This window comes from Oryx dammah, unplaced genomic scaffold (genome assembly GCF_014754425.2).
Source record: "Oryx dammah isolate SB20612 unplaced genomic scaffold, SCBI_Odam_1.1 HiC_scaffold_5, whole genome shotgun sequence".
NCBI lineage: Eukaryota > Metazoa > Chordata > Mammalia > Artiodactyla > Bovidae > Oryx > Oryx dammah.
Window position 1 is genome coordinate 70,684,411 of NW_024070189.1, and position 25,622 is coordinate 70,710,032.

The 25,622-nt window shown below is 47.7% G+C and overlaps 2 protein-coding genes across 7 annotated transcripts; both read right to left on the reverse strand.

Moving 5' to 3' along the window:
- Positions 1–718: 718 nt before the first annotated feature.
- On the reverse strand, positions 719–9,543 carry B4GALT7 (beta-1,4-galactosyltransferase 7). Of its 6 annotated transcripts, XM_040240438.1 has the most exons (8): positions 9,367–9,507; positions 7,504–7,610; positions 6,559–6,688; positions 5,444–5,806; positions 3,557–3,782; positions 2,389–2,472; positions 2,033–2,137; positions 719–1,442 (listed from the first exon to the last, which is right to left on the reverse strand). In XM_040240438.1, exons 4-8 carry the CDS (start codon positions 5,794–5,796, stop codon positions 1,287–1,289), a joined length of 924 nt encoding a protein of 307 aa, XP_040096372.1. In that variant the 5' UTR covers positions 5,797–5,806; positions 6,559–6,688; positions 7,504–7,610; positions 9,367–9,507; the 3' UTR covers positions 719–1,286. The 6 variants fall into 6 exon arrangements, with proteins under 6 accessions (XP_040096372.1, XP_040096371.1, XP_040096369.1 ...); XM_040240437.1 differs by lacking the exon at positions 6,559–6,688 and having other exon boundaries at positions 9,367–9,513; XM_040240435.1 differs by lacking the exon at positions 6,559–6,688 and having other exon boundaries at positions 7,504–7,659; positions 9,367–9,512.
- Positions 9,544–13,010: 3,467 nt separating this feature from the next.
- On the reverse strand, positions 13,011–16,865 carry TMED9 (transmembrane p24 trafficking protein 9). Its single transcript, XM_040240441.1, has 5 exons — positions 16,640–16,865; positions 16,363–16,463; positions 15,298–15,423; positions 14,798–14,944; positions 13,011–13,840 (listed from the first exon to the last, which is right to left on the reverse strand). The coding sequence occupies exons 1-5, from the start codon at positions 16,821–16,823 to the stop codon at positions 13,691–13,693; spliced, it is 708 nt and encodes a 235-aa protein (XP_040096375.1). The 5' UTR covers positions 16,824–16,865; the 3' UTR covers positions 13,011–13,690.
- Positions 16,866–25,622: the final 8,757 nt, after the last annotated feature.

Below are 25,622 nucleotides of genomic sequence, written 5' to 3' on the forward strand. Positions count from 1 at the left end.
ACCCGAAGACCAGCGTTGGAGGAGGAGCCTTTTTGGAGTAGAGATGTGAATCTACCCTCCTGTATCTGGGGACCTCAATCTTTCCTCTGGCACTTCAGGTGTCCTGTTTATTGTTAAACAAACTAACCTTAACTGGTCCCAGTCTCTTCCAACTTCTGCCCCAAATCTTCTGTAGTCAAATGCCTTGAAGGAGCAATTTACCTTTCAGGGTCCCTCATTTCCCTCTCATTGGCCCTGGGCTTCCCTCCAGATGGTTCCACCATCTCCCCTGGCTCCCCACCCTCCCTCTCTGTTGCTTTCAGTGACCATCAGCAATCTCTCCTCACACTGTGGGAGCACTCCGGGGATTCTACTTCTCATCTTCCTCCCACCTCAGGAACACGGTCTTCCCTTCCCAAGCGATGACTGAGTGAGTCTCCGCAATGTAGCTGACTACCCTCACTCCAGTCTTGTGATCTTCTTCCGTCCATTTTAGTGAGATGGGATGAAGCACCCCTTGGGCTGAGGGAGGGAACAGGGATCTTGTGCTTTGGGCTTCTCTCCCACTTGAGCTTCCCCTGGCCTCATCGTCCCCAGCCCTGCCCCAACTCCTTGCCAGCTTTTAACAAAGAAAAATGTCTTCTTTTGCCCCATTCCCTTCCCCCTCAGCCACAGGTTCGGCCTGCCATACTTTTTAAAAGTTTGAATTAGTTGCTATCGTTTAAAAATTAACCAATTAAAATAAATAAACCAATTTCATTCAAGAATCCAGAATTCTAGTTTCTTTTGAAAAATCAGAAGATCTGGCAACACTAGGCTCACATTCCTGCATGGTGACAGCCAGCCAGAGCTGGTCTCAGCTGCTCCCTTTGTAGGGCTTGCACACTGGTCTCTGCAGTTTTAACCCTCCTGATGGCCCTGGCCACCCACATCAGTGGCCTGGCTTCTAAACTGTATCTCTGCATGAGGCAGTCCAAAGGGAGGAACCTGCAGTTCTCAGCACACAAAGGAGGGTAGGGCGGGGCAAGGCAAGCAGTAAGGCAGGGTGGAGAGCCCCAGTTGGGAGCCATGTCCCAGCCTCAGCCTCTCTCCATCACTGTTTATTGCTGGTAGCATCCCAGGCACCATGTGTGTCCTGTCCTGGCTCAAACCTGCCTTTGGGAGCCAGGATGCTGCAAATATGTGGCTGGCTGGCCACTGCTTCAGGCCACTCCATGTCCTACTGGAGCTGGGCCTGGGCCAAGGCTTTGTCCTGGGCGTGAGTAGCAGTGTGGCCTGTAGGCACAAGCTCCCTTACTGTCCAGCCTTCAGCTGAATGTGCACCATGGGGTGGCGGCCTTGTCACAGTCCAGCAGGATGTTGAGCACAGTGCAGGGGGCCCCGCCCACAGACAGGGCTGTACGGGAATCCACACGGTACTTCACCGTGCTCAGGCCTCCCTCCCGGTCCACCTTGAACTGCTCCTGAGAAGGAAGGGGGGAGAGAGCATGTACTCAGGGTTTGGTAGGTGCCAGCTGTCCACTGATCTCCCATGATCTCATCATCAGAGGTCCTACGGTCCCACAGAGGGGAAAGGGAAGCTCAGAGACAGGAAGTCTCCTGCCCATGGCTGCACATCCCCATCAGCAGGAGACCAAGTGTTTTCTAGTTCAACTAATCTGGCTCTGAGAGAAGAGGCTATTTGAGAGACGTGGACTCCTGTGTCCCAGGTCTGCCTGGGATTCTGGCACCTTCAGTTGAGTCTTGTCCCCACCCAACCTGACACATATAGCCTAAATGGCCTCTGATGTCTTGGCTGACCCACAAGGCCCAGGGACCATGGCAGCCACCAGAAGAGGGCCCTGTGCCCAAGCAGAATGCCCACAATGACCTGGGCCAAGCAGGGGAGGATGGGACCATTTGGGCACAATGAGAACTTGGTGAAAAGTTTGGGCCCGCTGGTTCCCTATATACCACATACCTACCCTGACCAAGGGACTGGCCAGCACCTGTACACCCCTGATCAAGGGACCAGCCAGCACCTGTCCACCCTGACCAAGAGATCAGCCATCACCTGTTTTTGAGCCGCGATGCGCTTCTGGTCTCTCTTCCTCCAGGCTGGGTCGTGCAGGTGGCGGAATGTCTTGTACCCAGTTGTGATACCCGAAGGGCGGAAAAGCTAAGGAGGCCAAAGGAAGCTGGATCAGGCTGCCTCTCCTGGAGCCCTGGCCCTCACCACTAGGTAACAGCCCACAGGCAGGGGCCTGTACTCCCATTCTTTAAGAGAGGTGTACTAGTCGGGGGCAGGGCTGGGATTAGAACCAGGGGTGCCATCTCCAGCCCCAGGAACTTCATCTGAAGGCAGAGAGGAACCTCAGGACTGCCATGATGACTGAGGAAGTGGCGGGGTGGGGGGTGGGGGAGCATTACCTGGAGCCCAGCTCCTTTGATGCGCCGGTAGAACTCGTCATCTTCTCGGCCCCAGCCCCAGAAGCGGTTGGACATCCCATTGCACTGACACAAAGACAGGCAGTGTCACTTGCCCCATCCTCCCAGGGATGCTCTTTGGTCTCCTACTTGGGGGTCCCAAGCCCAAGTGGGGCCAGGACAGGCCCCCTTTCCTCCTCTTCCTATGAATGGACACTCAGATGGTTTTGGTTCTTATAACCTCTGTGGTACCAGTGGGGAACAGTCAGCATACCCCAGGTTCCTTTGCCTGTTCTAATGGGGCCTTGGATTTGTGTGAGATGAACAGTTTCTCAAAAATGTCTGACTGCTGGGAGGGGACCTCTAAGAGCTGATGATGGGCACAGTGCCAGCTCCTGCTCTATTTCTGCCTGGTCCCCTACTCCTATTTCTCCTGAGGGTCTCTCTGCCCTTGTCTCTTCCTCTGTATGGAAGAAAGAGACAGTGTCTGAAGTCAGATGTCAGACATTTATTTTTGCCATGACTTCAGGCTTCATTTACATTAAGCTGGCTTCAGCCACAGATTGAACAGAGGAGCAAGAGATGGGGGTCTAAGCCACTCAGTTCTTCCCACCCCACCATCCCACTCCCACCCCTACCATGGTGACTGATTCAGGGATTAGCCATAACTCAAGACAGGCCAATCAAGAGCCAGCATGGAGCAGCTGTGGGACTGCTGTCTGGGCTGCTGGAAAAAGGAGCTCCATTTTCCACTGGACTTGGGCCTAGACAGATGCAGGTTGCAGCTACAACAACTATGTTGCATTGCGAATGTCTGAAAGTAAATCCAGTCTAGAGAAGGCAGAGCTGAGAGACGGAAAGTGAAATGATGTCCTGGTGACAACTGTCTGATAGGCTGAGCAGACTTTTCCATTTTGAGAGGCAAAGAACAGGGCTTCTGAAGCTAGTTCACATGAGGCGTTCTGCTACTGAGGCAGAAACCCTCCCTAACTGGAATGCTTGGTCCTGCTCCTCTCTCACGCCTCTAGCTAGCCCTGGGCTTCCCCACTGGGGAGGATCCTAGGAAGGATCCTCCAGCTACTGGGCCCCAAAACTGCCACTCCTCTGGCCACAGCCCCCATCCAGGTAGGTGTTGCCTGTCTCTGAGCAGAGCAGGCATGCCAGGCCTCACCAGCTGGTAGTGCTGCTTGGAAAGCAGCAGGATGCCACCAACGTAGGTCTTGTAGTGGTAGAGCGGGTGGAGCTCTGGGGAGGCCACGTGGAAGGGCCCAGCCTCTGGGAAGCCATAGTCCAGCTCCTCATTGAGAGGGAGCAGGTCCACGTCGTGCATGGCGATGTAGTCTGTGCTGTTGCCGCTTTCCAGGAAGCCCGCGTTGATGAGTGCTGCCCGGTTGAACCTGTGCAGGGTGCCAAAGCTGGGCAGGGGGGCAGCAAGCTTGCTCTCCCCCAGCCTCTACGTGAGAGCCTGTCCTCCACACAACAGACCCCAGCACCCATGCTGCCCTCCAGCTCGATGCCAACTTCACTACAGGGCTGCCCAGCTGCTCCTCCACTCACCTAATGAATGTTTACCGAGCACCTACTATGTCCCAGAAACTGTTCAGAGCACGGGAGATACAGCAGTGAGAAATAAAAGCCCTGCCCTCAAGGAGCTGACATTCTAATAAAAAAAAAAAAACTTGAGTAAACATGCAACAAGCCAGTGAGTGGTAAATGTTGAGAACAGTAAAGCAATGTGAGAAGAATAAAACACGCTGGCAGGTAGGGGCTGTCCTTTTAGACGAGGTTGTCAGGGAGAGCCAGCGTAACAGAGTGATATGTGAGCAGAAACCTGAAGGCCTGAGGGAATGAGCCCTGTGGAAATCACGGGAATGGGGCTACGAGCAGAGGCGAAAATGACTCCCAAGGCTGGAGGCTGGAGCAGTCAGCAATGTGGTCAAGCAGAGTGAGTGAGGTTTTAGGGAATGATGTCAGAGGGTGACAGGTCCCTGGAGGACATGGGCTTTGACCCTGGATGAGATGGCGAGCCACTGAGGGGCCAAGAGTGAAGGCACCATGTGCAGAGGCTCAGTGTTCACCAGGACCACTCTAGCTGGTATGATAAGAAGAGCCTGGAAGGTAAGGGGTGGAAGCAGGGAGACAGGTTAAGAGACTGCTACAATAATTTAGGCATGAACTGATGATGCCTTAACTCAGGCAGCAGTGGCGATGATAGGAGGGCAGATGCTAGACACGCTGTGCTGGTGGACTAGATGTGCTGTATGAGAGAGCAGGAGTGGAGGACGACCCCAGCACCTTCTGGCCTGAGCAGCTGGGAGTGTGGAGTTTCCACCTCCTAAAATGAGGAAGAGGGCAGGAGAAGCAGGTCAGGGACAGGTAGGAAATCAGGGATTCAGTTGTAGTCAAGTCAGGTCAGGAAGAAAGCAGAGAACACTGGGAGGATTGTGAACTAAAGGACCTGGCAGGTTCCAAGAATTGCTGGAGTATGTTCCCCAGGGGGAGTGAACTGGAGGAAAGGGAGGTGGGGGTGGGCTGTGTAATGCACGGATTGTGATCATGGAGGGGAGCATTTTTTGGTGAGGGCAAGGATTTTAAGTTAATGCCAGATTTTGAACAACCTTAAACCCATGCCCTTGACCCTTCTCTTTCCCTAATCCCTGCAGTTAATCCACCAGCAAGCCCGGCCTGCACCTCCTCCACATTGCTTCTCTCCACCGTGTCTGCCACGATGGCAATAAGGGCAACGCCTGCCCAACAGGTCTCTCACTCCCCTTCTTGCCCTGGTATGGCCTAGTACACAAATAGCAGCCACACGGACCTTTGTAAAATGGAAACCAGATCCAGGGCCTCCCCGGTCCCAAACCCTCCCCGCAAATTCCCATCACACCCAGTGAGAGGGGTCGAGCACCTCCCACCCTTCTGCTTCTGCCCCGGGTAGCCTTTCACAGGCCTGGGCTACCTGGTACTGGACTGCTGTCAGGAAAGGGAGCAGGCAAGGGAGAGACCAGGGCAAGGTGAGGCCCAGGTGAGCGGGTACCAGTTTGGAGGTGGTCCCTACCTGAAATGATCCACCTGGTTGAGCACATAGATGTGGTGCTGGATCTTCTTCTTGCTCAGGAAGCGGTGCATGTGGGGCACAAAGACCAGCAGCTCCTCAAAGCGTTCTCGAAAGGGCACCAGCACTGCCAGGCGGTGGGGGCCCCATGACTCATCTTCTTCCCAGTGCTCACGAGGTGGCTCTGGCGGGCAGGCCCGGAATGGGCCTGGGGTCTCCTGTCCTTGTCCCCTGGCTGCCCGGGCTACGTCCCCAGAGCAGCTGAGCTGCAGCCAGAGCAGGGAGAGGAAGCCCAGTAAGAGACAGGCAACAAAGAGGTGGAAGACGGAACATTTCCGGGGGAGGCCACTGGGCATCAACCTGGACCTGGGACAAGAACAAGGAGCGGATCAGAAGGGCAAGGTGAGCCAAGGTCCTGAACACACCCTTCTCTGGCTTCCCACAAGTAAGGCACAGGTGACTGGTCGGCCCCAAGCGCTTGGGAATTAGTGCAGAAGCAACTTTAGTGCTTTTGTTTGTGTTGCTACCATGCATCAGAATCCGGCTTACAGCTCTAGGTTCAGCCTGAGCCACGCCACCTCCAGGAGGCCCTCCAAACACTCGCAGGTCTGGGAGCAGCCCCACTTGCTCGATGCTCTCTTACTTTCTGTGCCTGCATCCAGATCAGACCAAGAGCTGCTCGAGGGCAGGGAAGAGACTCCTTGTCCCTTGCACTTGCCCCTCCCCAGGACGACATCTCATGTCCAGAGCCGAAGGCAGAAGCCCACCTTAGAGACCCCACGCACTGCCTTCTACCTGTTCCCCTGCAGGTTCACCCTCATCAGAAAGCTTGGCTTCATCCTACTTCTCAGACCAGAAAGCTCCCCCAAAGAGGGAAGCTGTTTCACTGTTTCAGCCCCAATGAAAAGACCACTGTTCACTCTGGGAAGATCAGGTCTGTCCCCAAACCAATGTGAGGCCCAAACCAACAAAGGCAGTTCACAGAATGCATCTCAAAGCTTCAGTCCAGGGCAGCTCATGTGACAAAAGATGAGAAACGGAAGAGGGAAAGAAAGCTGAGGGCTCGGAACAGCACCCAGGCACCTTTCAGAAGGTGGAAAAACAACAGAATATCTTACACTCTGGGGTAGTTCTGGGGAAAAAAAACAAATGGATGGAAGTCATTTGGTTTCTTTGCCCCTCTCTCTGGAAGTTCCTGAGGGCAGTGAAGGAACTAAGGAATCCAAGAAAATTGCAGCTTCCTGTCTTCTGAAATAATCAGCAAAGCAATTTACTTTATAATCTCTGAGAACTACCAATTAGTTACCACAGCATTTAGATTCTACCTCCTAAGTACCCTTTGTTCTTCCCTCACACACTACCTACCTTTTAGTTCAAGTCTCACCTGGTCCTTGCCCTATTCTGACCCCTTCAAATCTCATGGATGATCTTCCTGTTTACAAGATAATGGGCAAACTCCGTGATCTGACAGTCAAACCCCTCTGTAACCTGGCCCCATCTCCAGCTGCTCCTGCCACTCACCCAGTGCTACACACTGAGCAATTCAGTTTCTCCACTCACCATACTCCTTCCTGCTCTAGCCCTCACAGAGTCTGCTGCTTCTGCCTAAAATGGCTTTCCTTATTTCACCTGCCTGGAAGCACCCCATTGATCCTTCAAGGCCAAACTCCAATGTCATGGCCACACTGTCAGCCCCTAGGCCCACATACACAACAGACTGAGATACATACTCCCTCCTTTGTGTTCCTGGAATATCTGGTACTGCCCTCCTGGAAGCATTTAAGAGTTTTGAAATCACCTGTGTCCTTGCCTGTCTTCTTCACAGGTAATCAGATTCATAGCTGTGTACTGAGCACAAGTCATACAGCAGAGGGCTTGCTAAGTGAGTTACAGGAAGGGATCAAGCATTCAGGGCATGCTTGTCACACACTAAAGCCAGACCAACTCCTCTCTCTCTCCAGAGGCACAACTGCCAACTGGAAGCAACCCTGAAGCCAGGCCCAGGTCCCACACACAGCAGAGAGGGAATGTGGCAAGACAACCTTGCAGGACTTCTGACTTACCCCCCATTGTCATGTGGTGGGGGTTTCCGCTGGGGAAGAGCAGAGGCCAATCCTGCTATTGGCCTGGGAAGGCTGGAACCTCTATAGATTCTCGCTCTGGGCTCTTGCTGGGGATGGGGTAGAGACCGGGGAGATGGACATGAGGAAATATCCCACCTTCGGAAGAAGAAGCAGTGACCATTACCCAGGGGTATGGCATGGATTGGGCACTCCATGCACTTTCACCTTCTGTCCCCTTGGTCCAGCATTCCCTTCCTACTAGGATCACATTCCCCCGGACACTCTCTTCCTGTGCTGCAAGGGCCCAAATCACTAACAACTGAATTCCTCAGGACAGTGAACACTGACAATTGCTCCTGGTGCCACCTGGTGGCAAACTCCATATCTGCAGTCTCAGCAGCTACCAGGCCCAGGCCACCCTGTTCCTGGAGGTGAGTAGGCAGACCAGATGAGGTTTTGTCTCCTTCATCAGTATGTGTCCAAAGCTAATAAGAGGGTGATTCAAACCAAGACAGGCTGTTTCCAGAGCCAACACTCTTAATTGCTACCTCAGTAGGCATCTGTTGCATGGATCTTTGTACCCCTGTGTCAAAAGCATGAAGTGATACCAGTAAAGTTTTGTGGAATATGGTTATTTTCCTAAAATTCTTAGGAAAAAATCAGGAAATGGAAATTCTCCATAACCTTTCCTTTCTTCCCTCACACAAACCTTAGTGACACAGGTTTGAATACTCCAAACTGCAAAAGTAACTGGAAGATAACTGGCATCTTTTCTGTGCCAGGCATAGTGTCAAGACTTTTAAATATGTGTGATCTCCTTTATATCTTCATATAGACCTGCAGAAGAGATATTATGATCCCTGTTTCAGAGATGGAAGAGCTGAGAGGACGATTAAGTTGGCTCTGGTCACATGGCTATTAAAGAGGATTCTGGTCCAAGCCTAAATCCACAGTCTAGGCTTTCTACTATATTCCTGTCTTCTTACTTCAACAGCAAGTCTGAAAAATTCCCAAAGATAAAGAGTTGTGCCCACTATATTCCAAAGTCTCTGGGCACCTTTGGGCAAACTTAACAGACATTCAGGAAAAGAGGTGTCATTCACCAGGCTAGATCCACTACCATGTGTTCTGAGAAGACTTGAGGGTACACCTCAAGACTGAAGTCTGGGCGTCCCTCCCAAGCTTAACAGCCAAACAGCTCATCCCCATTCTGCTTTAGTGACAACCACTAACTAAGGTCTGGGTCAACCCCACACCTAACACATGGGGCAGGCCACATTCAAGTACAGCTGCACCGGAAATGAACTAATGTTAAGTCTGAGGAGAACTCAGCCCCAGCCAGGCAGTGGCCAGCAAGGCAGAGTACAGAGCTTCTGTCTGGTGTATTCTTCTGGGGGCTCAGCAAAGAATGGGGAAGCACAAGTGTAGGGTCTGAGTCTACAGGCATGTGATGGGGGAGGCAGAGACCAGAGAAACGAAATACAGACCTTCTGAAAACAGGGACAGACAAGAGATCCACTGAGAAAGGTCAACGGACTCTAATATCCGCATAAAAATTGAAGTCAGTGGAAAAACACAGAGACTCATAACGAGAGAGACTCGCACAGAGGGACAGAAACTCACAAAGGGAAATCAAAGGAGAAATACAGACCCGCCGAGTGTCGGAGACTGGTAGAGCCAAAGACGCAAACAGAGAGAAACAGAAACCCAAATACAGACAGAGACCCCCAAAGAGAAACACAGACCCTCAGAGAGCCCCGCAGAGACGGAGTCACAACGGCCTCGGGCTCCTAGATTCCTCGCGGTGGCCCGGAAAGAACTGGCACCCGGGAGGACGGGGACCGGGCCGGCCGCCGAGCTCACCTGCCGTCCTCCCAGGGCAGTTGCGCCGCTTTCCTCCGGGAGGGGAACATCGTTGGGGGAGGCGGCGGCACATGGGTACAGAGCTACCAAGCCGGGCCAGCCCGGCCTCCCTGGCCTACGCGGCGCCTCCGCCTCCCGCCCCGCCTAAGCCCGTCCGCCCCGCCCCTTGGTCCGTTGGGTCCGTTGCTCCGTCTACGCCGTCTGCTCCCCGAAGCTGTGGTGTCAAAGGTTCCGCGTTCGAAGGAAGACATGAACGCGCAACCGCCTGAACTGGTAACTTTCTTCCGGGGACCTCTGGAGGTCTCAAGAGGCTGAGGCCCGGGAGAGCGCTCAAGTCAACGGGCTGGGACTGGATTTAAACTCCAGATTTCCAAACCAGCGCCCTGGGATAATCTGCATCTTCCTCCTCTTACCAGGGGAAGGCGGGAAGCGCGTCTGAGTAGTCCTGCCGTCACCCTAAGTTCTTACTATGTGCCAGTCATTTTTCCAAATTCTTTGTCCACAACAAGCTTGGAGGTGGGCAGGGCCAAGCTCAAGGCTGTCTTGCGTTCAGCCTACTACCTCAAGTAGTAGTTTGGAGACTGGTACTAAAGACAGACTGGCTGTATTTGAAACCTGACTCTCCTAGTTTGGTTGTGTTTTGGGTCAGTTCCTGATATATATGGTTGCTGTGAGGATTAAAGGAGAAAAGCACACACTTGGTACAGTGATGGACACAATCATCAATGCTATATAAATGACAGCTGTCATCCAGGGGAGGAGTATTTCGTGGAGCTGAGTTGAGAACTGAAGAAGGGAGTAAAATTGACTTCCCATATTGGCCTTGTCAACAGTGGGAACTTAGCCCCTGCCTGGGCCAGATTTCCACCTAGGAAAAGAGAACGGGAAAGTTATTAGACTTATCTCTGTTCTTCCAGGCAAACTTTAAGGTTTCTAATAAATAGCTAATAACATCAGTTGAGTTCTTACTATGTGCCAGTCATTTTTCCAAATTCTTTACTACTGCTATCTCTGTCTTTATGTGTATTGTACTTATGCCCTCTTTAACGAGTGAACTATGGCACGAAGAGGTAATTCAGAATATAAGCCCACGTAGTTTGGTTGCACAGTCTATGATCTCAACTACTGGTTCTGAGAGGACTTCACTATGCGTAGGAAATTAATTATTCCCAGCAGCCCCGTTTCTCCCTTTAACCCAGCATACAACCCACTGGTCCCTTCCTGCTGAGCTCTGCCAGGTCACCGTACCTTATATTAAAACCTTGACAAATCCAGCCTTGATTTAGCTGATGACAAAAGCAAGGGTGACCCCTGCAGAGACCAGTCAGGTAAGGCCAATGATGGAAACTGGGAGATGGGACTGGCCTGGAAAGCACAAGCTTACCTTAAGGGGACTCTTCAACCCAGCTAATTGTTGTCATCTCAGAATGAAGCCTCTCTAGTATTAGATCTACCTCAAGAAATCAGATTTCATGTATAAATCCAAATTAATAATTTTAAAACTAATTTTATTTTTTGACTGTGGTGGGCCTTCATTGTTGCTCGACCTTTTATCTGGTTGCTGTAATAAGCGGGAGCTACACCCTAGCTGTGTTGTGCAGGCTTCTCACTGCAGTGGCCTCTCTTGTTCTGAGCACAGGCTCTAGGGCATGAGGGCTTCAGTAGTTGGGGCCCCCAGGCTCTAGAGCACAGGCTCAATAGTTGCGGCACATGGGCTCAATTGCTCCTTGGCAAGTGGAATCTTCCCAGATCAGGGATTGAACCCATGTTTCTTATATTGACAGGCAAATTCTTCACCACTGAGCCACAGGGAAGCCCCTTGCTGCTGCTAAGTCACGTCAGTCGTGTCCGACTCTATGCGACCCTATAGACGGCAGCCCACCAGGCTCCCCTTTCCCTGGGATTCTCCAGGCAAGAACACTGGAGTGGGTTGCCATTTCCTTCTCGAGTGCATGAAAGTGAAAAGTGAAAGTGAAGTCGCTCAGTCGTGTCCGATTCTTAGCAACCCCATGGACTGCAGCCTACCAGGCTCCTCCATCCATGGGAGTTTCCAGGCAGGTGTACTGGAGTGGGGTGCCATTGCCTTCTCCGGGAAGCCCCTTAACTAATTTTAAACTGTGATATCCAGTCATGTTGATAATTAGTACCCTTACTATGATGGGATGAGAATGACACTTTCTTTCTGTGCTCTTTCAAAAACCCAGGACCCCAGTCTAATCATGAGAAAAATATCAGAGGAATTGCAATTCAGAGAAATTCTACAAAATACCTGAACTCCTGAAAACTGTGAAGTCAATAAACAAGGGAAGTCTGAGAAACTGTCACAGCCAAGAAGGGCCCAATGAGAAAAGACAACTAAATGTAACAATGATATCTCCTACATGAGCTCTTGGAACAAAAAAGACACAAGGTAACAGCTAAGGAAATGGGCATAAAGCATGGACTATCCCTATTGGTTCACCCTGGAGAAGGAAATGGCAACCCACCCCTGTATTCTTGCCTGGGAAATCCCCTGTGGGCAGGCTCAGGGTCCGATATGACTGAAACGACTGAGCACATCCCTACTGGTTAATTCATTTTTAATATACCATACTACTGAATGATGTCAGTAATGAGGTTAACTATCGTCAGTTTTTCTGTCATTTAAAGCTGTTAATTTTTTTTTCCCTCCCTAAATGTGGAGGTCTAGGTGGCAGTATGTGTTGACTACATTCTCCTAGCAGTTCAAGTAGTCCCCAAACTTGCCTTCCCACCCCATCTCATTAGTTAGATTGTTGTCGTTTAGTCGCTAAATCATGTCTGACTCTGCAAACGCATGGACTGTACCCTGCCAGGCTCCTCTGTCCATGGGATTTCCCAGGCAAGAAGTGGGTGCCGTTTCCTTCTCCAGGGGATTTGCCCAACCAAGGGATCAAACTCAGATCTCCCGCACTGGCAGGAGGATTCTTTATGGCTGAGCCACGAGGAAATTAACCTTCCTCCTATTTATTTTCATAGGGTTCTAATACTCAAAACTCTGTTAAACACTTGGCAATGTCCAAATCTCTTACCTGGGATTCAACTTTCTAATACTAACCAACTTTCCTTTCCAGCTTTCTCATTGCTCCCTCAACTCTAGCTGAAACAATGCCTATCTCCACACCAGCTGTTTGCCTCTGTTCCCTTCAATCACCCCTGTCCGCCTTATCAGAATCCTTCGTCTCCTTCAAAGTCCTTGTTGAGATTCCATGCTATTGGTTAAGCCCATCAGTACCTTCCTCTTGCCCCCAGCCCAGGGCTTCCTGTTCTTCCCACACGTGTTGCACTCCTCTGATCATTGCACACTACCTTCACTAACTGGGCACTTTTTTGAAGCAGCAGAACAATTCTGTCCTCCTGCTTTGGAAAGGTTGGTGAGATGGCAAATGCTCAGAAGAAATGATGTGGATTTTAGCACCAACTGCACAACTTACTTGTTGCATGATTTTGGGCAAGACCACCACCCACTGACACTAGAAGGTATGGAGAAGATGAAAGGAATGAAGTCCACAGGTGGGTACTCGTCTTAGAATGTGAAGTGCTTTGCCCACTGGAAAAACTTGACATTTCCTCAAGCACCCTACAGTGCTATGCCCACTGGCAGTAGAGTAACTTTACACTGGACAAGAAGTCAATTTTTTTTTTTATTGGGAAACCAATGTAACAAACCTAGACTTATTGAAAATGAAATCAGTAACTAAGACTCTGCAGGCCCCATCCCCAACCAGCACCAAGGCCTCTGCTTGGCCTGACCCCAGTTTCTTTAGTCCCCAAAAGAACCACCACGTAAAGAACCTGGGGTCAACCTCAGGGCTACTTTCCCACATTGCAACTCCCTATACCCCACCCTCAACTGACACACACCCCGGATCAGCAGGCTGGGTCTAGGCCCAAGGAGGGAATAGTGAGGTTTCCTGGGTGGCAGGGAATCACAGCTATGCCCCAACCTGGTCAAAATTCCAAGTTAGCAAAGGAAGACTGGCTTGCCCACCCGCTCCCCTCCCCCCAGTCACCCCAGACAACAGGCTCACATCCCTGATCAGTAACACTGTGATTCTGAGGTGTCAGCAGGGCTCCCGGTGGCTTCACCAGATTACTGCAAAGGGCCCAGGGGAGGGGGCAGGCATTTACCCAACCACTTGATCAGTATTGCCAGCCAAGCTGCTACCCTCGGCTTGGGCTGTGGCCCCTCTCCCCTCCAAATACCCATGGCTGGAAACCAGTCCTCCTGCCAGAGAGCAGTCAGTCCAGGAGGTCCTTTCTTCCCCAGCCAGGGAGGAAGGCTGGCCTGGGAAGCCTGGGATGGCTACACCAGCTTCTTGGCTTCAAAGAAACTCTTGAGGTGTCTCATCTGCCAGACACCAATGGCTACAAGGATGAGGGTCTGTAGGATGGACCACCACAGCACCCTTTGGTTGGTGCTCTCGCTGGTCTGCCGGAAGCGTTCCTCTCGCCACTGTGGGAAGGGAGAACAGAAGAGAAGCCTGAGTTGGCTGGGCCTCATCTGGGGCCACTAGAACCACTGGCTTCCCTCTCCAGAGGATGCCCCAGGACCAACTAACTTTGCCCAGGTTCCAGCTGCAAGTGTCTGAAAAAAACAACCCCACCTAGGAACAAATTGTCTTCATCCTCACCAGCCATATGCCCCTGGGTAACCCACTCACTTCTCCCAGGTCCACTGGCTCATCTGTCAGGTATAGCCCTCACCTGGTCCTACCGTGATACCTGGAGGAGTGGTAAAGTGGCTGTAGCATTACCCTATCAGACAGAGCTGTCCTGGGACACTCAGAAATGGATTTGCTCTGAGCCCTCTGCCTGGGTCTCCCAAACTGCTGCACAGGTTGCAAACTGGTGGTCCAGGGGCTGAACTGACCCCACACATGTATTTTGTAGGCTCACACAATGTTTAGACAACATTTAAAACTCAGAATTTTTTACATAAAAAAAACCCAAAACCTGGACCTCTAAGTATCTCTTAAAACCTGAGCGAGCAATTCTGCAATGCTGTCCTCAGCTGACAACAGCAGCTCTTCCTATTTAGATAGGTTGCTATTCTACCAGTCCTTACGGTCACAGATCCATTCATGGTACAGGCCAGGCTCTGGGACACAAGTGAGTTTGAAACCTCTAATCCTGGGAGCACTGAGAACCATGGAAAGAACACCCCAGGTGTTGGTATCAATTCCTGCTTTGTCACTTTGTGTGGCTCCTAATAAGACAATGACAGCCTCTTAAGAGACTGTCTTCTCAGTTACAAAGTAGAGTTAGTAATATCCATCCCACCTTTTAGGCTGGCAGTGCAGCACAGACACAGAAGTCCCTTGGATTTATAATGAACCTGATGTGCAACTCCTGGCTAAGCCAGTGGGCAGCCTCTGGGAAGAGGCCCACTGCTCCTGGCCCAGCCACTCACCCGCTGGTAGTTCTGCTCTTTCTGGATCTGCTCCACTTGCTCGACCAGCTGTCGCACTCGTAGCTGCAGCTCACTCAACTTGTCTTTGGCAGCAATTTCTGCATAGTCGTTGGCATGTTCACCTACCTGGATGTCCAGGTGAACTCTCTGGAGACAGACAAGATAAGGAAGGCTGGGAGAATCAGGTAGCCCTGTTCTGTCTTCCTGCCAGTGCCTAATAGCTGGTCCTCCCACCTTTCTTCATTTGTTCATTTAGCCAACACTGACTGAGGCCTCCTCAGTATCTGGCCCTATGGGGCTCTAGGCCCAAAGGCAAGAATAAGCCTTGGCTGATGCTCTCACCAAAGCATATACAGAAAGCTCTGCAACCACCCCCTTAATGTTCACTGGAAACTCAGCTATATTAAGAGACACAAAATCTGACATAGTCACCTACAGTACCACCAGTTCCCCGTCTTGATGAGCTATAGGTTGAAAGAATCCAACACGGGTCCACTTACCAGCATGCCGCCAGCAAAGAGAGAGAACTTGGTGGAATTGGAGTGAAGACAGATCTGATGCTCACCAGGGGTATGGGAGGTGAAGGTGAATCTGCCTTCAGAGCCATACTGCCGGGCCAGGATAACCTGGAGAGCAGAGACTTCAATGAGCATTGAGTGAAGTCGCTCAGTTGTGTCCGATTCTTTGAGACCCCATGGACTGTAGCCTACCAGGCTCCTCTGTCCATGAGATTTTCCAGGCAATAGTCCTGGAGTGGATTGCCATTTCCTTCTCCAGGGGATCTTCCCTACCCAGGGATTGAACCCTGGTCTCCCGCATTGTAGACAGATGCTTTACCGTCTGAGCAGGCTGAATGGTGCTTAAGGCTCTAAGTGCCTTAAAAGTTGACAAGCAGAGACATCCCACAACACTAAAAGTTCTAATGCTGCTTAGCAGCAGTTGCCAAAATCTTGCCTTTGAGCTATCTGGAGAAAGGGTGAAGAGACTGACATGAAGTTGGCATGTGGCCACTCTTGGAAAGCTCTTTACTTTATTCATAACTCATGCCCTTTAAACTCTTTCACTGTGATTCTTGTAAGTGAAAGGTGACAGCTAAACAGTTTTGTTTAGTTGGTTTGGGATATGGTTTAATATCCTTATTTGTCAAATTAAAAGCTGCTCATTCTTTTTCGAAAGTACCCTGTTCCTTGATATCCTAAAGTCTATATGCCACAGCTTTACAGTCAACAAAGCTCTTTGGTTTCCAGCACCACAATTAATCCACCCATCACATCTGTAAGATGGATGAATTTCTATTTCACAAACTAGAAAAATAGGTCAGGGAAAGCAACTGACTTGGCGGGGTCACACTGAGAACAAATTGAAAGCAGCAGCTAGCACTGAAACAGCCCAAGGTTTAACTGGAGTGAAAACGCAGGTTCTTCCCATAGTACCAACTGTTCGGTTTTTTTTTTAACCAGTTTAGCAGATGCGGAAACTATGAGGGGAAGTACCAGTGCCTGCTTGATCTGGCGCCCAAGTGCAAAGCGTGGTGGGGGGTGCGGGGCTCGGCGGGGCCAACTCACTTTATCCTCTGGGTCTTTAACCTCCACGAACATGCCAAGCCCAGGGGTGGCAGGCTGGTACTCCTCTCGCTGCTTGTCATACAGCTGCGTCCGGTAGTTTCCTGGAGGGAAGAGGGGCGAGCCCAGTCTGAGGAGCGCGAGGTGGCGCCGGGTCCACAGTGGCCAGGGCACTGCGAAGCAGCCTGCTCCCGGCTCTGAAGACATGACTCTCCCGCACTCCCCCCACCCCCACCCCAAGACCGCGGTCTTGTTGAAAACTCTCTCCCTTCCCCCGTACCTATAACCATGGTCTCGTCCGGAATCTCCTCAATAAAGCACTTTTTCTCCGTCTCCCCAATGTGGAAATACAGCGCGCCTCCGCGGGCCGCAAACCACAGCAGTAGGAGGAGGACCCGAACGACCCTACCCAACCGGGACCCAGGGCAGAGCCCGACGACCCACAAGCTCCGCTCAGCAGCCATCTTGCCCCACCTGCCCGCGCAGGCGCAGCCTGCCGCGCCACGTAGCCCTGCCGCCGCCGCGGGAGCTGCCGGGACAGCGAGTTCCGCCGGCTGGACTACAAGCCCCAGACGCTCCGAGGCCGCGGCGCGGCAGTACCTGATTGGGGCGCAGCTCTTATCTAGGGCCGAGTTAGAGCTGCAGAATTGGATTTTTTTCCCCTTTAACTCTCATCGCCCCCCAGTGACTGGTGTTGATTATCAGTTTGTTTTGCTTTACAGATGATGAAACTAACGTACTTTGAGTCGGCAAGCGAATTATGATAAGGGACAGGAGCCTTACCTAAGATGCTTGACTTCCCTGGGAAGTAGGATCTGCCGCTCTGGGCTTGCTTCTGCTTGTGTTTTTCTTTGTGCTGTTTTAACTACATGCTATGTTACTGCTGTTGTAACCACCACTCAGCATTAACAAATAATTACAGAATTAACAAATGATAACATTTTATGATAATACTTTCAGGTATTTTTAAAGTTAAGCTTTTTAGAGACATCCCAATCTTCCCTGGTAACTCAGTTGGTAAAGAATCTGCCTGCAATGCAAGAGACCCTATTTCGATTCCTGGGTCGGGAAGATCTGCTGGAAAAGGGATAGGCTACCCATTCCAGTATTCTGGCCTGGAGAATTCCATGGACTCTGTGGTCCATTGATATGTATATTCCACGGACACGTATATTTCATGGGAGTCACAAGGAGTCGAACACGACTGACTTTCACTTTCACTGAGGTATCAACATTTGTTATAAGTTCCCATCAGGAAGCTTCCATAAGCCTCTTATCCTTGTCCATCAGAGGGCAGACAGACTGAAAACCACAATCACAGAAAACTAACCAAACTGATTACATGGACCACAGCCTTGTCTAACTCAATGAAACTATGAGCAATCTAGGGCCACCCAGGGTGGACGGGTCATGGTGGAGAGTTCTGACAAAATGTGGTCCACTGGAGAAGGGAATGGCAAACCATTTCAGTATTCTTGCCTTGAGAACCCCATGAACAGTATGAATAGGCAAAAAAGATAGGACACTGAAAGATGAACTCCCCTGGTCGGGAGGTGCCCAATATGCTACTGGAGATCAGTGGAGAAATAACTCCAGAAAGAATGAACGGATGGAACCAAAGCAAAAACAATACCCAGGTCCAATGCTGTAAAGAGCAATATTACATAGGAACCTGGAATGTTAGGTCCATGAATCAAAGCAAATTGGAAGTGGTCAAACAGGAGATGGCAAGAGTGAACATAGATATTTTACAAATCAGTGAACTAAAATGGACTGGAATGGGTGAATTTAACTGAGATGACAATTATATCTGCTACTGTGGGCAAGAATACTTTGGCCACCTGATTCAAAGAACTGACTCATTGGAAAAGACCCTGATGCTGGGACAGATTCAGGGTGGGAGGAGAAGGGGACAGAGGATGAGATGGTCACCAACTCAATGGTCATGAGTTTGGGTAAACTCTGGGAGTTGGTGGTGGACAGGGAGGCCTGGTGTGCTGCAGTCCATGGGGTCACAAAGAGTCAGACATGACCGAGTGACTGAACTGAACTGAACTGTGGGCAAGAATCCCTTAGAAGAAATGGAGAAACCATCATAGTCAACAAGAGAGTCTGAAATGTAGTACTTGGATGCAATCTCAAAAACAACAGAATGATTTCTGCTCATTTCAAGGCAAACCATTCAATATCATAGTAATCCAAGTAATCCATACTTGTCTATGCCCTGACAAGTAATGCTGAAGAAGCTGAAGTTGAATGGTTCTATGAAGACCTACAAGACCTTCTAGAACTAATACCCCAAAAAGATGTCCTTTTCATTATAGGGGACTGGAATGCAAAAGTAGGAAGTCAAGAAACACCTGGAGTAGCAGGCAAACTTGACCCTGGAGTACAAAACGAAGCAGGGCAAAGGCTAACAGAGTTTTGACAAGAGAACACATTGGTCGTAGCAAACACCCTCTTCCAACAACACATGAGAAGACTCTACACATGGACATCACCAGATGGTCAATACTGAAATCAGATTGATTATATTCTTTGCAGTCAAAGATGGGGAAGCTCTGTACAGTCAGCAAAAACAAGACTGGGAGCTGACTGTGGCTCAGATCATGAACTCCTTATTGCCAAATTGAGACTTAAATTGAAGAAAGTAGGGGAAACCACTTGACCATTCAGGTATGACCTAAATCAAATCACTTACAATTATACAGTGGAAGTGACAAATAGATGCAAGGGATTAGATCTGATAGACAGAATCCCTGAAGAACTATGGATGGAGGTTTGAGACATTGTACAAGAGGCAGTGATCAAGACCATCCCCAAGAAAAAGAAATGCAAAAAGGCAAAATGGTTGTCTGAGGAGGCCTTACAAATAGCTGATAAAAGAAAGGAAGCTAAAGGCAAAGGAGAAAAGGAAAGATATACCCATTTGAATGCAGAGTTCCAAAGAATAGCAAGGAAGATAAGAAAGCCTTCCTCAGTGATCAATGCAAAGAAATAGAGGAAAATAATAGAATGGGAAAGAGTAGAGATTTCCTCAAGGAAATTAGAGATACCAAGGGAACATTTCATGCAAAGATGGGCACAATAAATGACAGAAATGGTATGGACCTAACAGAAGCAGAAGATGGACCTAACAGAACAGAAGCAGAAGAAGAGGTGGCAAGAGTACACAGAAGAAATATACAAGAAAGAGCTTCATGACCCAGATAACCACAATGGTGTGATCACTCACCTAAAGCCAGACATCCTGGAATGTGAAGTCAAGTGGGCCTTAGGAAGCATAACTGCAAACAAAGCTAGTGGAGGTGATGGAATTCCAGTTGAGCTATTTCCAATCCTAAAAGATGATGCTGTAAAAGTGCTGCACTCAATATGCCAGCAAATTGGGAAAACTCAGCAAAGGCCACAGGACTGGAAAAGGTCAGTTTTTATTCCAATCCCAATGAAAGGCAATGCCAAACAATGTTCAAACTACCACACAATTGCACTCATCTCACATGTTAGCAAAGTAATGCTCAAAATTCTCCAAGCCAGGCTTCAGCAGTACATGAACCATGAACTTACAGATGTTCAAGCTGGATTTAGAAAAGGCAGAGGAACTAGAAATCAAATTGCCAACATCCATTGAAAAAGCAAGAGAGTTCCAGAAAAACATCTATTCTGCTTTATTGACTATATCAAAGTGGATCACAACAAACTGTGGAAAGTTCTTAAAGAGATGGGAATACCAGACCACCTGACCTGCCTCCTGAGAAATCTGTATGCAGGTCAAGAAACAACAGTTACAACTGGACATGGAACAACAGACTGATTCCAAATTGGGAAAGGAGTACGTCAAGGCTGTATATTGTCACCCTGCTTATTTAACTTATATGCAGAGTACATCATGTGAAATTCCAGGCCAGATGAAGCACAAGCTGGAATCAAGACTGCTGGGAGAAATATCAGTAACCTCAGATATGCAGGTGACACCACCCTTATGGCAGAAAGTGAAGAAGAACTAAAGAGCCTCTTGATGAAAGTGAAAGAGGAGAGTGAAAAAGTTGGCTTAAAGCTCAGCATTCAGAAAACGAAGATCATGGCATCTGGTCCCATCACCTCTTGGCAAAGTATAACACAATATCCCAACTAGGATATTGACATTGATACAGTCCAGATACAGTAGTTCCGTCACCACAAGGATATTTCATGTTGTCCTGTTATAGCCACACCCACTTCCTTACCCTCTTACCTACCCCTAACTCCCTCTTAGCTCAGACAACCACTAGGCTGTTTACCATTTCTATAACTTTGTCATTTCAAGAATGTTATATAAATGGAATCATACAGTATGTGACTTTCTGAGATTGGCTTTTTTCACTCAGCATAATTTTTGGAGATTTATTCAGCTTATTGCATGCACCAACTGTTAGTTTCTTTTTATAGTAAAAAATAATCATTACAATGTATAAAGATAAAATTATGTAATAAACAACTGAAAGAGGTGAGAACAGAGCTGTTAAAGGAGCAGAGTTTTTATATGTTATTGAAGGTAAGTTAGTATAAATTCAGATTAGATTGTTATAACTTTAGGATGTTAAATATAATTTCCATGGTAACCACAAAGAAAAGAGCTAAAGAATATACACAGGGACTTTGCTGGCAGTCCAGTGGTTAAGACGCCATGCTTCCACTGCATAAGACACAGCCTCAGTCCTTTATTGGGGAATTAAGATCCCGTGTATGGCAAGGTATGGCAAAAAAAAAAGAGAGAGAGAGAGAGAGAGAATGTACCCAAAAAGAAACGAGAAAGGAATTTTAATGTTTCACTACAAAAAGTGATGCAAAAGAAGTAAACACAAGAAATGAGGAACAAAAGCTATAAGGGAAATAGAAAATAATTGCAAAATGACAGAAGTAAGTCCCTCCTGCTGCTGCTGCTGCTAAAAGCAATTATTTTAAATGTAATTTATTAAATGTAAATAGATTAAACTCTCCAGTCAAGACAAAAATTGGCAGGATGGGTAAGAAACACAACCCAACTATATGCTATTTGCAAGAGGATCATTTTATTTCATTTTACTTTTTAAAATTTTATTGGAAAAAAATTTTATTTTGGAAGAACTCACTACATCAGGTGACAAAATTCCAAAATCAAATTGCATGAAAATAGACATCACAATTTCTTTTACAATAGGTGAGAAAAAAATCTGCAGTATAGAATAGAGGCAAAGGAATATGAAGAAGAAAAGGGTTTGAGGGTAAACAGCATTTTAAATGGCAAACATAGAAGTTAAATAGAAAGCTATAGCTGTGCAGTCTTTATTCATCCAGACTTCACATTGGGTAACTGAAGGGCAAAAATAAAACCAAATTTTGTATTGTTTGGAGTAAATTTTAATAATTTTAAATCTGAATTGAATTTAGAAACAACTCTTCTTTGTTCTTGGGGATAATGACCAAAAAGAGCTCTCAACAACAAAAAAAATGTTATTACTATGTCCATTCCAAGAGATGGGTGCAAACAAATATAAAAGGGATAAAGCACCTGTTGAGGACCACTCCTCTGAAGTCATTAAAAATCAAGTAGTTGTGACTTCCCTGGTGGTTCAGTGGTTGGGACTCTGGGCTTCCACTGCAGGGGATGGGTTTGATCCTGGTCGGAAAACGAAAATCCTACATGCCAGGTGATGCAGCCAAAAAAAAAAAAAAAATCAAGTAGCTGCTTATTGAGTAGTTCAGTATTAAACTAAATGAAAACTTCCTGACATACAGAAGAGATAAGAGCAAAGAAGAGTATGTCAAAACAAAGAAGATACAGAAGTTTAGTAAGTGAAAAGAGTTTAATGAAGCCTGGATGGTTTAAAGGAAATTAAAACATGTTGATTTTGTTTGAAAATATTTATTATATAACAAAACATAGATATTCTGGAAAACAATCAGATGAATGCATTTGAAAAGTTTTTGGATTACTCATTGTAATCTACAGACCTGTGGTTTTTTTCCCATCCATTTGTACAGGTAATCAAGAAGTTGATAATATTACTCCTAAAATTGAGATACTATAAACCAAAATAGAATTGTTAGGGTTTTTTGAATTAATTTGTGAAACAGTTTTCTTTCATCCCACCTACTAGTGGAGTTTCACTACTTTCGGAGTGAAAGTGAAGTCACTCAGTCAAGCCGTCTCTTTGCGACCCCATGGCCTGTAGCCTACCAGGTTCCTTGGTCCATGGGATTTTCCAGGCATGAATACTGGAGTGGGTTGCCATTTCCTTCCTCAGCGGATCTTTCCGACCCAGGGATCAAACCCCGGTCTCCCGCATTGTAGGCAGACGCTTTACTGTCTGAGCTACCAGGGAAGCTAATTTGGAGTAGGTAGTATTGTAACACTTTACAAATGACTTTCTCTAGTCTATACACCAAATGTAAGAAATATCATTGATTAATGTTCAGAAAGACGTCCTGAGAAATCTACATAAATCAATATGCAATTGGGAGAAAGTAATTCCAGCTCCTTTGAGAAGATATTCTCTCAGTGCCTGACTCGCACGTTGTGGGTAAAACCGTGACGATGATGCTTCACAGCAGTGATTGGTCCACATGTTTGAATTTTTTTTATTATGTTTAAGATGGAAACATATTATGTAAGATGTTTAAGTGATTTGGGGCTCCAAAATCACTGTAGATGGTGACTGCAGACATGAAATTTAAAGACACTTGCTCCTTGGAAGAAAAGTAATGACCAACATAGACAGCATATTCAAAAGCAGAGACATTACTTTGCCAACAAAGGTCCATCTACTGGTTTTTCCAGTAGTCATGTATGGATGTGAGAGTTGGACTATACAGAAACCTGAGCGCCGAAGAATTGATGCTATTGAACTGTGGTGTTTGAAAAGACTCTGGAGAGTCCCTTGAACTGCAAGGAGATCCAACCAGTCCATCATAAAGGAAACTGATGCTGAAGCTGAAACTCCAATACTTTGGCCACTGATGCAAAGAATTGACTCATTGGAAAAGACCCTGATGCTGGAAAAGATTGAAGGCGGGAGGAGAAGGGGACGACAGAGGATGATATGGTTGGATGGCATCACCGACTCGATGGACATGAGTTTGAGTAAACTCCGGGAGTTGCTGATAGACAGTGAGGCCTGGCGTGCTGTAGTCCATGGGGTCACAAAGAGTTGGACATGACTGAGTGACTGAACTGAACTGAAGATGGAAACTTCAAAAATATGTGTTTTAATTATAGATATGGAAATAATTATTTCTCTGCCTGATCCATCATCTTGCCAAGGCTGAGATTTTTGTAACTACTGCTTTGTCCAATGCATTTGTAAATAGACATTCCACAATTCTGCTAGAACTGTTTTCAATTACTACTGTAGATGATTTGCCTCAAGAAATATGTAAATAAATATTCCCATACATTTTTTAAAAAGGAAATTAAATGGAAACTTTTAGTCCTAATTGCTTTTCATCTGACTTGCTTTAAGTAATCTTTTAAAACTGATAAGAAACAACAGGGAAAGAAAATCTGCTAAAATCTTTCAGAATTTACGTGATTCTTATTCTACTACAAGAAAACATTATCTGGTACAAGGTATATTTGTGGATGTACATAAACACACATATGCTATCTGGATCATATTGTACTATGTACAAGTCTTTACAACTCTTCCTGAAGGTTAAAGCAGTTAATTAGAATTCAGAATGCATAATTATCCATAAGTTGGCACTTTTTAAGCTCTCGTCAACATTGATACTGGCATGTTTTATTGCAGCCCAGTTCTAGCTGTTATTTGCCAACTTGTTACAACAGAAGTCCAGCAATAGGTGGGTAGAGTGCAAGGAAAATAGTGCCATGTTTCTCAACTGGAGTCTCTGAAATAAGAGAAGTTACAGCTGTTGAATAAATGTCACTCAAAAGCAGTCTCTTGGCTCTTCCTTACACACCAGGCAACTTTCCTTTTTAAAAATTAATTCATTTTACTGTTTCAGGTCTTAGTTGTGGCATGCGGGATCTAGTTCCTTGACCAGGGATCAAACCTAGGCCTCCTGAAGTGAAAGCATGGAGTGTTAGCCACTGGACGACCAGGAAAGTCCCCCAACATTCCATTTTAATTCACCATTTCTGTCTTCATTCTTTCACAGCATCAGTATTAGCAGATGAGTCTCCATTAGGGTCTACCAGCATAGAAATAACACTAATCATGATGGTTTCCACAAGTGGGAATAGACAGCCAGCGTTCCTCGGGTTTTTCATAGCCATATTTATCTTTTTAAGGCTTGTGAAGAATAGCAATGCATGTTTCACCATTTTTATCAACATTTGGGCACCAGATTTCTATAGTGAATTTTATTTTAGAAAGAGCAATAGTAAGAATTTCCCATTGATAGAGATCATGCTGCTGCTGCTGCTGCTAAGTTGTGTCAGTCGTGTCCGACTCTGTGTGACCCCATAGATGGCAGCCCACCAGGCTCCCCCGTCCCTGGGATTCTCCAGGCAAGAACACTGGAGTGGGTTGCCATTTCCTTCTCCAATGCATGAAAGTGAAAAGTGAAAGTGAAGTCACTCAGTCATGTCTGATTCTTAGCGACCCCATGGACTGTAGCCTACGAGGCTCCTTCATCCATGGGATTTCCCAGGCAAGAGTACTGGAGTGGGGTGCCATTGCCTTCTCCGTTGATAGAGATCATAGTCATCTATCAAACCTGCTGAAAAGCCTTCCACTGGATTTTTGTTGAGTTCTACAACTGTCTTTGCCAAGAGTCTGGGTTGGCACCGGGGCTTTGGAAGGACTGAGGACAGGCTCTGGGGCTGCTGAAGCTGGGTGTGCTGAGGAACCAGGGTCCCCACCACTGGCAGGTCCAAATTGAGGGCTGGGGCAGTGGAACAGGATTTCGCTTGCCCTCCATTCCTTCAACCGGCCTGGTAGGGCCCACCTGTGTCTCCCCTGCCACTGCCTAACTCATGAGAATATTTTATTTTATTATTATTATTTTTGGCCACACCAAAGGGTTTGTGGGATCTTAGTTTCCCTACCAGGATTGAACCCTGACCCATGGCAGTGAAAGCGCCAAGTCCTAACCACTGGTGTGCTGTACTTAGTTGTTCAGTTGTGTCCGACTCTTTGAAACCCCATGGACTGTAGCCCGTCAGGCACCTCTGTCCATGGGGATTCTCCAGGCCTGAATACTGGAGTGGATAGCCTTTCCCTTCTCCAGGGACTCTTCCCAACCCAGGTATCAAACCTAGGTCTCCCACATTGCAGGCA

What these genes read in the sequence shown, in the direction of transcription:
- TMED9 (XM_040240441.1), bottom strand. Translation starts at nt 16,823, where the DNA reads ATGGCTGCTGAGCGGAGCTTGTGGGTCGTCGGGCTCTGCCCTGGGTCC. An exon ending in GGACGAGACCATGGTTATAG is followed by an intron (nt 16,464 to 16,639) that starts GTACGGGGGAAG and finishes TCTTCCCTCCAG; the next exon opens with GAAACTACCGGACGCAGCTG. An exon ending in TCTTTGCTGGCGGCATGCTG is followed by an intron (nt 14,945 to 15,297) that starts GTAAGTGGACCC and finishes GTCTGTCTCCAG; the next exon opens with AGAGTTCACCTGGACATCCA.
- B4GALT7 (XM_040240435.1), bottom strand. Translation starts at nt 9,416, where the DNA reads ATGTTCCCCTCCCGGAGGAAAGCGGCGCAACTGCCCTGGGAGGACGGC. An exon ending in CTGCCCTGGGAGGACGGCAG is followed by an intron (nt 7,660 to 9,366) that starts GTGAGCTCGGCG and finishes CTTCTTCCGAAG; the next exon opens with GTGGGATATTTCCTCATGTC. An exon ending in CCAAGCAGCACTACCAGCTG is followed by an intron (nt 2,473 to 3,556) that starts GTGAGGCCTGGC and finishes TCTTTGTGTCAG; the next exon opens with TGCAATGGGATGTCCAACCG.